A 16,647-nucleotide genomic window follows, 5' to 3' on the forward strand; every position below is an offset into this window, starting at 1 on the left:
AAGAACATGTCGTAGAGGATCGGGCCGCCGAGTTTCGGTCGACTGAGGTGGCACTTGCGCAGCCATCGCGCGCCCAGCGGTCCCTCGAGGAGGTAGAGCAAGCTGGAAAAGACAGCAAAAAAGCCAAACTGGACTGGACCCGACACGAGACCCGACACGTCCGACTGCGTGAGCTGGTAGATGATGAGCTGGCCGGGCATGTAGCTAAAGCCAAAGAGTTCACTCCACATGGCCCCGAGCATGAGCAGCCGTCGCGGGTCGCGGTACATCTTGCCAAAGATGACGCGCTTCCGACGCGCGACGACGACGCCGAGCGCTACGGCAGGTTGTATTCGACGCAAGACGAGACAGTGTATACCTTGGGTCTGAATATCGTGGAGCTCGTCGGCGGTGCTGTCGAGGTCGTGGAAGAGGTTGAATTCGTACTGCGCACACACCGTGAGACTTAGAAAGACGAGCCACAAGGCGGCCGGCGCAATGTGGTGGTAGCCTCCGAGACCGCAGCACGACCAGAGCGCAGTTCGTAGTTCGACGCACTCGTTCGTGTTTACTAAAGAGTTTGGGCAGGCGGCGACATGTGCCATCTTGGCGCTTGCATGAAAGGCGCACGCAGGAATGATTATCTATTTATAATGATAGCAATCTTGTCGGCTGCAAATGTCAAAGAATATCGTGGATGTTCTACTTTACCTACGCCGCTAGTTAAAGTAGAACATCCACGATATTCTTTGCCAATTTCAGGAATTGGCTTGCATTCACGGTAAATCATTCGGATACCAAATTCCTATCCGGACAAACGACGATGCAACCTGGCATGCTGCAGATCCAGCGGCGACCTGGCACGCTGCCCGACGCGCCACCGACAGCGCGCCGATGGGAGACGGCTGCAGACGCTCGGTCTCTTGCGCTGCCACCAGCGCCGTCAAAGACCATGCCATTGGCGCCACAATCAGCGACCAAGTCCAAGCCGCCGCGGCAGCCGCCCAAACGACCCACCAACGGCCAGGTCAGCCTCCTCGACTTTGTGGCCAAGCCTGCAAGGAAGGCCAGGGCAAAGACGCTGCCACCAACTCCTGCTGCCGAGGCCAAGTCGGCCGCTATGCGCGCCACTGCAAAAACGTTTGTTCCAGGCAGTGCGACGCATCAGGACCCGACGACGACCGACGCGGCGCGTCCCGTCGGCACCAAGAAGAAGAAGAAATCGACGCTCAAGAAGAAGATTCTACGCGACCGCGCGGCCAAATGGGAAGCGTACCACCGCGCCAAGGCCGGCGAATCTTCTGCGCTGCCAACGGGCGACGGTAACCCTGAAGCGGCGCGGTCTGTGACCATCGATCACTTGGTCTCGGTGGACGAAATCGAAGACGACGACGAGTACGAAGATACGTTGGCAGACGTGCGTGTGCAGCTGGAGCGGCATGGTGCGGTCGCAGCCATCGACATTGACCGGTCGACCGGCACCGTGACCGTCACGTACAACGATTCGGCCAGCGCCGACGCTGCAGTGGCTGCTTTGCACACGGCAACATTTGGCGGACGTCAGCTACTCTGTCTGTACGCGACACCGGCAACGACGGACGCCATGTCGTGGGTCACGGTCGCCAAGTACTTGGAGCCTGCCGACCTCGCGGACGACGACGAGTTTGACGAAGTCCGAGACGAAGCACATGCCGAATTTTCAAAGCTGCATCCAGTGCAAGCCATCGAGATTGACCGAAACACGGGCGTGTGTCGTCTTCAGTACGCATCGCCGTCGGCGGCCATGGCGGTCACGCAGCAGTACGACACCAAGCCGTACGGTGGCACTCCGATTCGCGTCGAGTGGGCCGGCGGCCAGGTCGCACCCGCTACTCGCTCGCCTCTGACAGTCGACGTGCCGCCGGTTCGAAAGCTTCGAAATGCCAGTGCGATCCGCGCGTATGTCGACCAGGTGCCGTTCGTGGTCGATACACTGCATGTTGAATCCATGCGTCTGCGTAGGAGATCGATGAGTGCGGCGAGCTGCAAGTCGGCGTGACGGCGCTCCTGGGGCGTCTCATGCAGTTGCAGGTGACTGTCTCCACGCACCAACTATAAAAATGATTTTGATAGGAGCGTGCCCGGCTGACAAACCCTCTCAAGGCCAAGAAAACGCGCCGCCTCGTGTTCGGGCTCCGCGAGGTAGTACAGATGAGTCTTTTGGGAGGGAGACTCATGGCGTGGTCATGTCGTCAGGTCAAGCGAGGACTGAAGAGCCTCAAGGTCATGTGCTTGCTTGTGGCGTACGACGTGGATGAGTGCGCGGCGGACGGCGGCCTCGACGACAAGATTGTCGAGCTCATCGATTTGGCCCGCGCCAACAAAATTCCGGTCGTCTTTGCCCTCTCCAAGTACGCAACCGATACTTGATAACCACAAACCAGTGAAACAATTAGGCGCAAGCTGGGCAAGGCAGTCCTCAAGACCATTCGTGTCAGCTGCGTCGGCATCTACTCGGTCGATGGCGCCAATGACATGTGGACAAGCGTCCAGAAGTCCGTCGCATCTTTGCAGCACCGACGCGACGCAGCAGAAGCTGCAACAGAGTCGATGCTGGTGGATGCCATGGACGCGCTGTCGACCAGCTAGTAGTTTTGGATCTTGCTGAGGTGAAATATCATTGTGGGTGACCGCATACTACCGTTCACACAATGTATTGCGGCCGTCCAATACTGTACTTTTGGGATTCTCTCGCACACTTCTTGTATACTACTAGGCGGCCAGGCAGACTTCGTTGCTGCAGCGAAGCCAGGATACACTACTAGTACCAGAAGCACAATGCCCAGTGGAGTAGGTTTTCGAGAATCCCTATTGCTATTTGCAATGTTGAGAAGCACATTACCTAGCAGCATTGCTAACATGCCATCCGCTCGAACAAAGATGGCGCGTCTCCTAGTTGCGTGAAGCCATGCAAACGTGACCGCCCATGAGACCCGTCCATGCTCATCGAGCTGATTTTCTTCAGTATAATAGCCATCGAGCGAATACATGTAGAGCATCTCCGGCGGCAAGGCACTCTCATTCATTCGCTATTTGCATGACAGAAATGGACAGGATATCCCACCGTGGCACCTACGAAGTGTCGAGTCGACGCCTGGTCGAGTTGGTGGTGATGGCACCCGAAGTCCCGAAAACCAAACTTCGAAGCCGACTGTCCCATGAGATTGCCGTTCACATCGACTTGATATTTGTATGCTGGCGACACGAGTTTGGTTGCAAAAATACACTGTGACGCGAAGTTCGAAGCGCAAATCGCGCCATAGCCGATTTGCGAATTTCCCACGTGGCGATGAAGATTGCGGTCATTGGCAGTGGCATCTCGGGCCTCTCAGCCGCGTACCTCCTCGGCGCCGACCATGACGTGACCGTCTTCGAGTCGGAAGAGCGTCTTGGCATGTGCTCGCACACGATGCACTTTGGCGACGTGCACCTCGACAGCCCGATCCGGTCCTACTCGACCGGCTTTTACGTCAACCTCGCCGCGCTCTACAAGGAAATCGACGTCGAGACGCGTGAATTGCCGTGCGATATGGTCTTTCTCGAGCTCGGTCAGCGCCCGTTCTACCGCAGCAGCTCGTACACGCTGCTCGGGTACCGCCTCCCATCGCTGCGGCACATGGTGCACATTTACAAGCAGTACTCGCTGCGCGCGCTGCTCGATGCATTGCACTTTTTCCGCCAGTCACCCGAATCGACGCCACCCTCGATGAGCGTCGACGAGTACCTCAAGGCGCAGCACTACTCGACCGAATTCATCGACGGCATCCTCCTCCCGTTTCTCTCGATGATGCTCACGTGCTCGTACGAGGCGTGCCTTGCCTACCCGATCACGATTGTCCACGATTACTTTAGCAAGTCGTCGTCGATGAACCAGCGCGTGACCGTCAACGGGTCGGTCAACGTCGCGCGTCTCCTCTCTAGCCGCGCATCGGCCGTGCACCTAAGCACCAAGATCACGGGCGTCTACAAGGCGACGGCGGACGGTCCCGCGACCGTGACGTACCAAGCGCACGGCAGCCATGTGGAGGAGACAGCGACCTTTGATCACGTCATCGTTGCGTCCCAGGCCAACACGGCGCTTTCGTTCCTCAAGGACATTGACACCGATGTTCGCGAGACGCTCTCGGCCATTCCGCACGACTATACGACGACTGTGGTCCACAAGGACCCGGTGGTGATGCCGTCGACGCGCAGCGATTGGTCGTTCTTCAACTTTGTGCTCCCGCGGTCGTCTTCGACCGAGACGCGGACGGGCATGGACGCCATGATGACGCTCTGGCCGACGCGCTGGACGCCGGAAATCAAGGAGCTCGAAAACATCTTTCAGACGTGGAATGCCATTGTCGAGATCAACCCGGCGCTGGTGCTGCGTCAAATGGGTTTCATTCGCCCCGTCTTCACCAAGCAGTCGTTTGCGCTGTTGGAGACGCTCAAGACGCAGCAGGGCCGCGACGGCATTTGGTTTGTCGGGCCGTACGCCCACTTTCAAGTCCCTCTGCAAGAAAGCGCCGTGTGCTCGGCCCTCGACGTCGCTGCGCAGCTCGGGTCGCCGGCCCCGTGGACCAAAGTGAACAAGGCGGCGCCTTTGACCACCGCTTCGTGGCTCTCGACGCGGACGGCATCGGCGCTGCTTATTGGTGTGCCCGTTCTCACGGCGGCGACGCTGGCGTGGCGCAAGGTGACCTACTAATAGAAGACTGACGTGTGCATTGGTGCTCGCTCCTCGTGCGTTGTTGTCGATGTCGGTCATCACCGCTAAATTGCTTGCGACTCATGCGGGATATTGTATCACAATATGCGAGCGTTGAAACGTCGCTCCGCCGTTGCTGGTCATCGGACAATCTATTTCCAGCGAGGTTGCTCGGTTTCGCAGCCGCCTTTCCGTCCCCCAGTGCGGGCTCGTAGTGCCAAGCAGTAGCATGTACATCGACCCGACAACGAATCAAACGGTGCCGTGGAACGCACTGTGCACGTCGGCGGTGGCCGCGACCGTCGACTGGCCGACCGTGTGTGCGATGAACTACAGCGCCAACTGGCCGTGCTGCGGCTTTGATTTCTTCAACTACCTTCCGTGCCTTTCGCTCTGGCCACTCTATGGCTGTCTCACGGCCGTCTTTTGCTGGTACTCGGATATCTTTGTCGACTTCAAGTCGACAGTCGACGAACTCCATCACATCCAAACCCAAGGTACGTGGTTTTGACTGTAGAGTCGAGGGCGATGACTAGAGTAGCCTTGGGCGTCGTGATTGCGCGCCAAAAACAAATCGTCATGGGCAAGCAAGTGAGCGATCCGCGGCGGCTCCTCATGCTCCTTGCTATGTGGACCGAGCTGCCCGGCTTTAGCTTCATTCCGTACCAGCTGCTGTTCACGTTGTACAGCGGGGGCAACTACACCGCCCAGTTTCCAAGCTCGATACAGCTCGGCAAATTCGTGCTCTTGACCACGTTTTTGATCTTTTACATGGGCGCGCCAGTGCTCGGTCCCCGCGTCGAGACGATTCGCCACCAAGTGCTCGCTCCATTCCTCTTCGATTCGTGCTTTATGACGTACCTATACTCGATCGTCGACGTCGGTGGCTGCGCCAATGGCATGGACCAAGCGACGTGGCTCGGCGGCAGCTGCGGCCACCCGCAGCATTATTGGGTCTTCTTTCTCATGGCGCTGCTCGTCTTTGTCGTGTACTATTGGGGTACGGCATGTGACATCTTTTTGGATGACGGACAATAATGCATACATACCTAGGGACGCTGCAGTACAAGTTGAAACTCTCGGACCAAGTGTTTGCGGTCCGATTTCGCTTCCAGACGTCGTTCAATTCGCTCATGACGTTTACGCGCACTGGTATAGCAATGCGTTACATCATTTCTTATTCACATGATCACCTAGCATGCTGCCTCGGGTTTTACACGATGCAAAAACTTGTGCTCTACTCATCCCCGGCCCACGTCACAATCGCATTGAGCCTTCTCAACGGTGGTCTCTTTGCGATGCTCTTGCGCTACAACTATCGCATGCAACCGGTACGTACATTACCCCAATGTTATAGAGCGACACTAGTATGCATGCTAGTGCCTCGGCGTCGGGCGCTTCCCCAACAACCTCCGGACACTTTCGTTTGCGACTTCGTGCTACACGTCCTTTGCCGCCTTTCTTTTCGGCGTCATTGTCAAGGCCCAAGGCAAAATGACAGCGTCGCCCTCGGATTTGTATGTGATTTTGGCGCTCGCCGTCGTGTACCCGGTGTTTGCCCTCTACGTGTGGCGGTTCAACCACCGACGCGCCACGCTGTTTCAAGTGCCCAACCTCAGCCTTCTCGAGTCGCTCGAGCACCCGACGCCCCGCGTCCGCGCGATTGCCGCCGTCTGCGTCACCCTCGAACCGTTCGCCAATATGCACGAAATCGAGCTGATTGTCGAGCAGCTCGAGGCCAACTTGCAGCGAGACTCGTCTGCAGAGCGCTTTATGGTTGGTGCATACACGTGCCAAGCGTTGTGGCACCTTTGGTTCAAGTACTTTCACATGCGCCAGTGCGTGTTTGAGCTCGACGAGCCCGAGTTTTGCCTTCCGTTTGGGAAGTGGAAAACGGTGGCCGCGCCTCGCATTCTGCCGCGGCTACACGGCGCACAAGTCTCGTCGCTCGCGTCACGTCTGTGGCAGTCGGAGCGGGGCTGGCTTCTCACGGGCACCGATCACCTTCGCGCGCGCCTCGAGTCGTTCAAGCCACAAACGCAAGGCCGCCGACTCGTCCAGCTCGTCCAGCGCGCGTCCGACATTGGCTGGACGACGCGCAACCAAAAGCTACTCGCATCGCCACTCATACAACGCTGTTTCGAGAAGACCGTGCACATGTGTGCCCATCTTTTGCGCTGCCACTCGCCGGTCGCGCGCCAGCTCTGCGCCAAGCTGCTGCATGAAATGTACACCTGCGAGTGCGTCCGACTGACGAAAAGCACCATGATTGCCATGATGTGCATTCTCTGCGGCAGCGAGCAAGAAACACTCGCCAAGTCGGCGGTGCTCACGATTCTAAGTTTGTTTCAAGACCAGCTGCACGCGATGCCATCCGACGTGGTGCGCCTCGCGACCACGTTGCATCTGATGCACATGTCAGAGTTTGTGCGACGCCACCACGCGCGCAACGACAACCTTTCGGTGCGGCTACTGCATTTTTTGATCGAGCTCATTGACGCTATATCACCGCTCAAGATTGAGCCGCCCAACTACCTCTGCGCCGAGTACGTGGAAAATCTCATGGTTGCCCAGACCGAGTGCAACCTGTACTCGATGCACCTATTGATTGACAAGCACTGTGCCGGGCTACATGCAATCTACGCTGCTTACATGCGGCAGGTCGGCCGGCAGCAAGTTTCCCGTGTTGTGGTCAAACCAAAGCGGTCGTCGGTGGCGCTTACCCGCGGCGCGACGTCAGTCGTTCCCCTGACGTCGCTCGGCATCATGCATTCGGGCTGGCAACAGCGACGGCGTGGCAGCTCGCTCCTACGACGCTTTGGGAGCAGCAGACAAGACTCGTTCGCACCCTTGGGTCGGTTCCGGGCGCCGGTCTCGGCCGAGCAGTATGAAGCGATTATTGAGCGCAAGCAGATTGCTTCGACAATCTTGGCGGACATTCGCTATTTACTTGAAGCGGGCCGGATGGCGTCGACACCACTGAAGGTTATTTGTCGCCACCGGACCGCGCGCCGCGTCTTCTCGGTGCTGCAGCGGTACCCCGTGTACCTCGACTACCTCCGAGACCACATTACGTATCTCGACTACGACTACATTCGGAGGCTTTGCGGCGAGATGGCACGGCGACAGCGGTGGCAGTTTTTCCAGCCAGAGCGCACGACCGACGTGAGCTCGCGCGTCGACCGCGCGACGCCAGGACAGTCACAGTGGACCGAGTTCTCCTTGCGGACGAAGCGGCCCGTGTCACAAGCGGTCACAACAGCCGTTGAACTTGCAGATATGGAGTAAGTGCCTCAAAGAGCATAGTATCGACGTTCTCGCTGTCTTGAGGTGACCTTCTCGCGAGAGGTAGTGTTAACTTGGAGACTGAGAGTAGCGTCCACCGAGCTTGCGTGCAACACTGCCTCGTAAGATAGGGAGGGGGTTGCATGCACCAACACGAGATACTGACAGGAAGCTACATATAAAAAGTGTACAAGTCCGAGCCAGCGTCGAGCCAGATACACGACGGAACAAATGACAATGACTGCCTCCGTCTAAAGCTCTCCACCTGCGCGACGACTAACAAGACATTGAACTCATAGTACGTTTGGCAAGTTCAAGCACCATACGGTAGCACGATTCTTGGGTTAGCGTGCAGCTTTGGAGGGCATGATTTTTCCCGCCGATAGCATGGCAGCGCGCAGTCCCGAGCTGTGCTTTGTCGATAGAAGCAGCTCGAGATGGCCAAAATAGTCGACTTCGGCGGGCTTGAGCCGGTGCTTGATGTGTGTCCGAAGCATGGGCTGGTCTTGCAAATGACGGACAACGGTTTTGAGGACGGCGAGGGTGTTTGGGCGCAGCTCTCGCACGCCCAAATGATCCTGGCAGCCTTCGTTCATGATCATGGTGACTTGCACTATCAGCATGGCTTCATCTCGTTTTCGTTTCTTGATGGCGGCGACAACGTCGGGCTCGATCAAGTTGGCTTGTTTCGACTGGAGCAAGAACGACGTGACCTTTTGCACCGAGAGCTCGGCATGGCGCGGCGGTGCGAGCGTGGGCGCAATGGCCGTCATGGATCTCGCTTGGGAGAAGAGTCGCGCCCGGCTCAGCGTGCCTTGGCGCTTGCTCTTGCGCATCGTCATGTCTTGCGTCGCGCGATGCAGTTCGTCCAAGTAAACTTGGAACGCCCAGTGCGTCGAGAGACAAATGTCATCGAGCAGCGTTAACAGCTTGTACGACGTTGTGATCTGTGCTTGGGTGGCGAGGATGTTGGCGACAAACGCTTCCGAGAGCGCATTTGCTGGATTACAAGCGGCAGCATGGCTCTCGACCATCTGGACGACGCTCAGAACGACACCGGCGACACCCTCGGCCCGGCCCACTTCGCTCGGGTCGCGACTCGCCCGCAAGAGGTACTGGGACAAGTGGAGGAGGTTCCAGTAGTCGGTGAAATGCACTGTCATCAACTCGGAGTCCTCAAAATGCGAGACAAAGAGTTGACGGAGTGTCGCAGCGGCAGCGCTCGACTGACTCGGACTTGAGCTGGCGCAGATCGAGCAGCAGACATACAGCATCGTCGGCTGCGAGAGTCGAAGGATGCGCGCCACGTACATCTCTTGCAGCACTTTGGCAGCGATAAGGCGCGTGGGAGACGCCGACATACGGCTGAGAAGCACGAGTGCGTGAATGCAGTTGGGAAGAATCGATGCAATATGCGGTGACGACGAGAGGTCGTCCATGTGCTGTGTCATGGTGTGCGCACCAATGGCGACGTTGCGCTGAACGAGCGCGAGGAGTGCGGACCCGTGCGATCTAGTGCGGCTGTGAAAGTTGGTCGGCCCAAAATAATTGCTTGTGGAGAGGCGCTGGTTGGCCCAGAGACCAAGGGACAACGTTGGGTCCGTGCCTGGCTCTCGGAACGGTGTGTCGATCGAGACGTACTTAAAGTACAGATTCCATAGCGCCTGGCACGTGTACGCGAGCACGAGTCCTTCTTCCAAGGCCGGCGATGCCTTCAAGTTTTCGTCGAGAAGCGTCAAGAGGTCGAGAATGTCGCTGGTGGACCAGCGAGACTGATCTTCGAGCGCGATGCTCACGGCCGCGATTGCGCGGACACGTGGTGTCGAGTGGACCAGTGACGCCTTCAAGCTTAGGTTGGGAACATGGTACAAACGGGCGCGGCGCGAGTTGAAGGCCCACGTAGCCGCTGCAAATGGAAGGTAGGCCACGGCGGCGGCCTGTAAAACGTATTGCTGCACAAGCGACATGCTCTCCGCGCCGCTCGCTTGAAGTGCACACGAAATTCCAAAGAGGATCGTCGACGTGTACACGGAGGTCGCAAACGAAAGTGACCGCAAGTTGTTTGGGAAGAGCCCGACGCCGAGGCACTAGACGTAGTTTGCATGTCTGTTGCTACGAGGTGCACGTACCGGCTGGTTGACGTAGTTGTAGCGCAAGAGAAGCGAGAAGAGCACCATATTGAAGATGCTGAACGCGAGGAAGACGTGGATCTTGTTGAAGTACAAGAGGAGGCGCTGGACCGTGAAAAAGCCGAGGCAGCACGCTAGTTGAAGTGGCACCATTTTATCAACGACAAAAGGTGGAGATGTATGGTTTTACCTGTCCGCGTGTACGCCATGAGGGACCCAAACGACGTCTGGTATCGAAATCGAACCGCGAACACTTGGTCGTTGAGGCGTAGCTTGTACTGCAGCGAGTCTACGCACACTCCATAGGATCCATATGCAGAGCTGGTATGCATCCATACGCCAGTAAAAGAGCACAAAAGAGGCGGTGCCAAGCGCGGCAAACACGCCATATCGACTTTCGCTGCCGCACGTTGTGCCGTCCGGTAGTACCCACGTGTCCATACCGTTGGAGCACGCTCCAATGTCGATGATGGTATACATGTAAAACAGGCTGCACGTATCAAAAAGCAGCGGCGCGACCACTTTTGTCAAGAGACCGTCGATGCGCCTTGTGACGCGCCGCGGCAAGAGCAGTAACCACAACAGCAGTGTCAGGAGACAGAACTTTAGCCACTGAAAACCCGCCGACGACTGCGCCGTGAACGTACCATTGGTATACTCGTACAAGAGGAGCTGCACGGGAAGGTAGCTAAAACCGACAAGCTCTGTGCCCATCGCGAGCAGCATGAGCACCCGGCGCGGGTCGCCAATCTCGCGACCAAGGACGCTCTGTGTTTGACGCGCCACGACGACACCGAGTGCTAGGAACACATCGTAACCAATAAAAAACTCAGTGGTGTCGGCGTACCTTGAGTATTGATGTCGTGAAGGTCGTCGACGCTCGTTCTTAGCTCGCGTACGATGCCCGTGAACCAGCCAAACCAGAGGCTAATCCCGAGAAAGATGGTCCAGAGGGTCGTGGGCAGCACCGCGTTCAGGATGTTGAGGTCGCAGCACGCCCAGTTGTTGCTAAAGCCGAGCGCGCAAATCGACGTCCAGTTGACGTGGGCGCACTTGCGGAGGCAGACGCCGGTCGGGTCGTCGCAAGACTCGGCCATGCGTCCTTTCCCGCGCTATTTACGTCGCTCACCAAAACGCTCGGCGGTTGAGCCTTCTTATACTACGAGTTTAGCGCAATGACTGCCCTCCGAATAAGACATCGCGCCTCGCACCGCGAGCACTTCGAGCTTCGTTCGCGTTAATGCTCTGTCAACGCCATAGTTGAATATCGCCCTGAGCTCGTCGGCTTGGCTTTAGTTTCCAAACACACGTGTGTGAAATGTGTAAAAGACTGTGTGAAACAAGGTGATTGGTGCAGGCCTTTCTGAGACACGTTGCCAATCCAGCGAAGCGAGCCATTTTTTCGAACGTCGACAGGCGAGCATGCGAGCGCTCGGTATCGCGATAGTCGTTGGCACCGCCTACAGCCGCAGTACTGCGGTTGTGTCTCTGGTCGAGTGGAACATCTCAGCGCTCAACGGCCTCTGCGCCTACGATCGCCTTCAAGTCCAGGCGTCCTGGACAATTGAGGCTATGTACGAGCCCACCGAGACGGCCTTCATAGGGCTTGTGCACGCGGCGACCGATGAACTCATTCGTGGCTCGGACGTCGAGCTGCATGCTGTGCGAACCAGCGATAATGACTTAAAGCGCAGTCCGCGAGGGCTTCGCTGCGAGGTCGACCCGGCCATGTGCCAACCCGACGTGACGACACTCGTTGTCCCCAACCGACCCGACGGAGCGCTACAAGTCGGCGACGAGCTCGAACTTGCGTTTTCCGACGACACGAACGAGCCGCCGGTGGCGACCAAGGCCGATCTCGAAGCGATCTTGGACTTCCCAAATGACTTTGGCTCCACCGTCGCGGGGACCTGGGTCACGCCGCGGCTGCTACGCATCGAGATTCTCGTCGCGCCAGTCGACGACGTCTATATCCGCGATATCCAGCGCTCTCCCAGCGTCAAAGCCTTTCCCACCGAGTACAACGCGCTGGAAGCGTGGACGTATAGCAGTGTGCCCGTGACCTTTCGTGTGGGCGTTTCCGGCGACTACCGCCTTGTACTGCGGCTTGGCGACCACTCATTGCTCCCGCACGCGTCCTACGTCGTCTCAATTGATGACGACGCGCATTGTGCGACAGACAAAGTTCTGCACACTCTCGTCCTCGACGCGGCGGCGACAGTTCGCTCACCGTCGTATGTCATTCCCGGCATCCTCGCGCTCGACGGGGACCACTCGGCGACGATCCCGCACACGTCGACTGTGACCTCTAGTACTGGCTCCTGGTCGATTCTGATGTGGGTGTACTTGACCAAAAGAGCCACTGAGGTGCACCAAACGCTGCTGTACAAGGGCTCGGGCAATGACGACCACCGGACGCCGTCCATGTGGCTCAATCCGCACGACCAGACGCTCATGCTCAGCGTGAGCTCGCGCGACGACATGTTTGCGTCCGTCTCGAGCGCATCGGCGCTGCCACTCAGCCGGTGGACGCTTCTTGGCGTCGCGTTGGCCAACCACAGCGCCGACAGCTTTGACGTGACCCTCACAATCAACGGCCGCGTCGACGCAAGCATACGCGGTAATAACGCGACACTGCTTCCGAATGCCGGCAACGTGTACGTCGGCGGATGCCCTTGGGTCCGCGGCATCCAAGGCTTTGTCAGTGACGTCCGCCTCTACGACGACGCCATGTCTGCGATGGACATCGGACGGCTCTTTTCGTCCGAGCAAGCGATGTACTTTGGGCGTGGCCGCCCGGCGCAGCTTGGGCAGCTGATCGCTGACTCTACGACCTCAGCGATGACGGGCACCGAGCTCGTGGGAGCCTCGATCGATGCGTCCGACATGAATGCCCTTCTCGAATCTGGCTCGTCGTACCTTTTCGGTCAACGCTACGATGGTGCAGAGTATGTCGCAGCTGCACAAGACAGGGAAACCGCCGTCGAGCTCTTCACGTCGGCCTTGCAGCGCGGCGACTGGCGGGCCGCGCGGTATTTGGGACTCGTTGCCTCGACGTCACACCCAGGTACTTCGTTTATCGTCCATTGTGCAATCGAACACCAATCGCTAGAGGATGCTCTCTTGCTGTATCATGTGGCTGCCATGGCGGGGGACTACACGGCCATGGCGATCTTGGCGCGCAAGTACCAACAAGCAACGGATGCCGAGACGGCGGCACACTACTACAGCTGGGCGGGGGCCGAGGCGCATCGGCAATACCATCGTCGTGGCCACGAACCACTGTAGGTTTCGACGCTCTTTTGGATTCTGAGCTCAACCTGTGGGGTGTAGGCATGAAATGAACTCGCTCTTCCACGCCGACGACGTCGATGTGACGCTGGGCCAAGCAGGTGACGACGACGCTTGGATCCAATATCAAAAAATGCGCGCCGACGTCGAAGGCGACCTGGAAGCAATGACGGCGATGGGCGATCTCTACTACTGGGGGGCCCGCGGCTGCGTCCGCGACCACGCCCGCGCATTTAGTTACTTTCGGCGCGCTGCCGACGCCGGTCATGTCGTCGCCATGGTAACCAGTGATCGAATCATGGAACCAACGACCTGTGTCTGACGTGTATCTAGTCGGCGGCGGGCGGCATGCTCCTCAAGGGCGAAGGCGTCGACCAAAACAACGTCACAGCGATCGCGTACTATGAAAAAGCGGCGGTCGCCCACAACGTGCGGGCTCTCAACGGGCTTGGTTACATTCACTTTTACGGCTCGGCCAACGTCACCCAAAACCTGACGCAAGGGTTAGCGTACTTTGAAGCGGCGGCGCAGCTGCAGTCGGACGGCGACAGTCTCTTCAACACGGGGTATTGTTACCTGCAAGGCCTCGGCACCGATGTGAATACGACGCGCGCGCTCGAGTACCTCACGGTGGCCGCGCGGTCGTTTGGTCACTTTGACGCTGTGCACGAGCTTGGCACTGTTTACCTCGGTGTTCGACCGACGGGCAACGACCACCGGCGTCTTGCAGCGGCGATGCCCTACCTCCAGGCAACGACCGACGCTGGGCCATGGGGAAAGAGTGCCCGCCTTGGCTTTGATCTCTACCGTCGGCGCGAGGTGCAAGGCGCCATCTGGCGCTACCACGAAGCGCATGAGCTCGGCTACCCGGTTGCAGCGGGGAACCTCGCCTACTTGTATGGTCTTGTTGGCGGCGACCACGCGCCGTATCTCCTCCAAGCCACCGAAGTCGAGGCGTCGCTCCGACTCGGCGATTGCTACTACTACGGCAAGGGCGGCGTGGCGAAAGATGTCCGAAAAGCACTGGCCTACTACGTCCAAGCGAGCTCCGATGGACTTAGCATCGGGGCGTACAACGCTGGGTTTCTATACGAGCACGGCGACCAAGGCGTTGCTGCCGACACCAACCGCGCCGAACGCTACTACAAACGCGCTCTCGAACTCTCCCCGTCGCCCGAGACATACCTCGTCGTGTACTTGTCGCTGGCTCGCATGTCGCTCGGGCTCACTTCGTGGTCGACCTCCCGCCTCGTGCCAGTCATCGACAACGACGCGTCAACGATCGATACAGCGCCATTTTGCACCGTGGCAACGGCTCTCACGGCGGCAACGGTGGTCGGCTTGACCATGCATTATTGGCGTCGGTCATAAGTTTGCAAAAAATGTGATGCTGATTGTGGGATTAACGTACAGCAGGTTACAGCAGCGTGGTTAGAGCTTGAGCGTGACCATGCCGGCGTCAAGGGCTGGCTCGAGAGCGGCCGGCTTCAAGCTTGGTCGCACGTAGTCAAAGCCTGCAAAGTCTTTGTTTGCGTTGAAGAACGCGTCGTCCTTGGCGTTGGCCTCGTCGAGCGCGTGCGGCTGTTCGGTGAACTGCGGGTCAAAGTTGCCGACAAAGTCGTCGCCGGCGGGCTTGGGTACAATGGGCGGCGTCGTTTCCTTCTTCAAAACACGGTCCCAGTCGACTCCGTGGAACCATGGGTGCGCCTTGAGCTCGGCGATGCCGGCCATGTGTCCGAGGCGCTTGGTCGGGTCCTTCTCGAGGAGGCTTGTGAGCAAGTCCTGAAATTCCGTCGAGATGGCGGCAGTAAACTTGGGCGACTGGAATAAAATACGCTGATGCGTGTGTTTCTGCTTGGATTGTGGCAAGTAGAACGGCGGGTACCCCGACCGGAGCTCGTACAAGAGGCAACCGAGTTGCCACATGTCGACTTGAAGCCCATGGCCTTGCGGCGACCGGCTCACCATCTCAGGCGGGAGGTATGTGTCGGTGCCGCACATGGTCTTGGTGCGTGCGTGGTGGGTCTCGAGACGCTTGGAGAGGCCCATGTCGGCAAGCTTGATGTGCCCGTCCGTATCGAGAAGCACGTTCTCGGGTTTGATGTCGCGGTGCAGAATGTGCATCGTGTGCAAATGCTCCAGTGCAAGGACAAGCTCTGTGGCGTAGAAGCGCACGACCGACTCGGCAAAGGACCCGCCGTGGTTTTGCATGTGAAGGAAGAGGTCGCCGCCCGGCATAAACTTTGAGACGAGGTATAGCGATCGACCGCTCGAGAAGGCGTAGTCGAGCCCAAGCACATACGGATGCTCAGCGACCCACTCCATGACCATGCGCTCGGTGTGAATGACTTTTGGCTTGACCTGCCCGGCCTTCATCTCCTTGATCGCATACAGCTGTGCGCTGGGGCCACGTGCCAGGATCACGCGGCCGTAATGGCCTTTCCCAATGAGCTTGAGCGTCGCAAAATCGGTCGGCGACGGGACGAGACGCTGGACGCCGTGCGCGTGTGTGACAAACTTGGCGCGGTCCTTCTCGCTATCGGCAGCGAACGTGACGCTGCCACGGCCAGTCTCGGGCGTGATGATGAAGACGTTGCCGAGGTTGTCGTCGTCGACGAGCTTGATCTGGCAGGCCTTGAGGTTCAAAAACTTGTAGTGCCGGTCGTCGGTCGTCGTCGCCGCTGTCTTGGCTGCGCGGTAGTAGACGAGGAAGTTGGCCTTGATCATGACGCAGTACTTGTGCGAGCTCCAGACAGGGAAGAGGTTGCGCTTCTTACGGAAGAGGTTGATGAACGTCGATGGCAGCGAGTTGATAAAGGCCTTCGAGTCGTCCGACAGGTCGACCTCGGCCTTCCGGAAGACGTTGAGAACCATGGCGCCGACAGCGAGCGATGGGCGAGGTGCGGTGGCAGGCGGTGGCAGGCGGTGGCAGGCGGTGGCAGGCGTCGGTGCTGCCGTCGCCGTGGCCGAGAAATCGCAGGATGAATCGCAGCCCGGTGCTGATCGCCGACCTTCTAAATATAGCGGCCAGGACGTTGAACGCGCTGATTGGTGCGTTGTGATCGTGCTTGGAGCGGATTGGTCGGTTCCACTGCATCTCGCCGATGATTGGCACGATCCAGCACCAACCTATTTAAACCGCTGGATCCAGGCGCCGTTTTCGCGATGGCCGGACGCCGACTGCATTTTCTATGCGCTATGGCAGCAGTACTGCGACATCGCTGAGGTGAAGAG

At 58.3% G+C, this 16,647-nt stretch overlaps 7 protein-coding genes across 7 annotated transcripts in view; 4 read left to right on the forward strand and 3 right to left on the reverse strand.

Moving 5' to 3' along the window:
* The window catches only part of SDRG_07388 (hypothetical protein), a gene marked incomplete at its 3' end in the record, with an annotated part of 3,732 nt that extends 3,118 nt beyond the window's left edge, over positions 1 to 614 (reverse strand). The window contains exons 1-2 of the mRNA XM_008613218.1: positions 359 to 614; positions 44 to 316 (exon numbers count right to left, since the gene is read on the reverse strand). Of these exons, the coding sequence (XP_008611440.1) occupies positions 44 to 316; positions 359 to 584 (499 nt within the window). The 5' untranslated portion in view covers positions 585 to 614. The remainder of the gene's footprint in view (positions 1 to 43; positions 317 to 358) is intronic.
* Positions 615 to 770: 156 nt separating this feature from the next.
* SDRG_07389 (hypothetical protein) lies at positions 771 to 2,703 on the forward strand. Its single transcript, XM_008613219.1, has 5 exons — positions 771 to 1,930; positions 1,981 to 2,049; positions 2,092 to 2,160; positions 2,215 to 2,369; positions 2,415 to 2,703. The coding sequence occupies exons 1-5, from the start codon at positions 803 to 805 to the stop codon at positions 2,605 to 2,607; spliced, it is 1,614 nt and encodes a 537-aa protein (XP_008611441.1). The 5' UTR covers positions 771 to 802; the 3' UTR covers positions 2,608 to 2,703.
* A 590-nt stretch (positions 2,704 to 3,293) lies between these two features.
* SDRG_07390 (hypothetical protein) lies at positions 3,294 to 4,792 on the forward strand. The gene has a single exon (XM_008613220.1). It carries the CDS (start codon positions 3,308 to 3,310, stop codon positions 4,706 to 4,708), a length of 1,401 nt encoding a protein of 466 aa, XP_008611442.1. The 5' UTR covers positions 3,294 to 3,307; the 3' UTR covers positions 4,709 to 4,792.
* A 9-nt stretch (positions 4,793 to 4,801) lies between these two features.
* On the forward strand, positions 4,802 to 8,022 carry SDRG_07391 (hypothetical protein). The gene is made up of 5 exons (XM_008613221.1): positions 4,802 to 5,205; positions 5,250 to 5,708; positions 5,762 to 5,860; positions 5,906 to 6,039; positions 6,089 to 8,022. Exons 1-5 carry the CDS (start codon positions 4,938 to 4,940, stop codon positions 7,994 to 7,996), a joined length of 2,868 nt encoding a protein of 955 aa, XP_008611443.1. The 5' UTR covers positions 4,802 to 4,937; the 3' UTR covers positions 7,997 to 8,022.
* A 264-nt stretch (positions 8,023 to 8,286) lies between these two features.
* Positions 8,287 to 11,246, reverse strand: SDRG_07392 (hypothetical protein). Its single transcript, XM_008613222.1, has 5 exons — positions 10,970 to 11,246; positions 10,461 to 10,922; positions 10,313 to 10,411; positions 10,123 to 10,256; positions 8,287 to 10,080 (listed from the first exon to the last, which is right to left on the reverse strand). The coding sequence occupies exons 1-5, from the start codon at positions 11,217 to 11,219 to the stop codon at positions 8,338 to 8,340; spliced, it is 2,688 nt and encodes an 895-aa protein (XP_008611444.1). The 5' UTR covers positions 11,220 to 11,246; the 3' UTR covers positions 8,287 to 8,337.
* Positions 11,247 to 11,532: 286 nt separating this feature from the next.
* On the forward strand, positions 11,533 to 14,815 carry SDRG_07393 (hypothetical protein). Its single transcript, XM_008613223.1, has 4 exons — positions 11,533 to 13,189; positions 13,235 to 13,406; positions 13,456 to 13,693; positions 13,747 to 14,815. Exons 1-4 carry the CDS (start codon positions 11,545 to 11,547, stop codon positions 14,782 to 14,784), a joined length of 3,093 nt encoding a protein of 1,030 aa, XP_008611445.1. The 5' UTR covers positions 11,533 to 11,544; the 3' UTR covers positions 14,785 to 14,815.
* On the reverse strand, positions 14,791 to 16,297 carry SDRG_07394 (AGC protein kinase). The gene has a single exon (XM_008613224.1). It carries the CDS (start codon positions 16,285 to 16,287, stop codon positions 14,845 to 14,847), a length of 1,443 nt encoding a protein of 480 aa, XP_008611446.1. The 5' UTR covers positions 16,288 to 16,297; the 3' UTR covers positions 14,791 to 14,844.
* Positions 16,298 to 16,647: the final 350 nt, after the last annotated feature.

This window comes from Saprolegnia diclina, assembly GCF_000281045.1.
Source record: "Saprolegnia diclina VS20 unplaced genomic scaffold supercont1.21, whole genome shotgun sequence".
NCBI classification, from domain to species: domain Eukaryota; phylum Oomycota; class Saprolegniomycetes; order Saprolegniales; family Saprolegniaceae; genus Saprolegnia; species Saprolegnia diclina.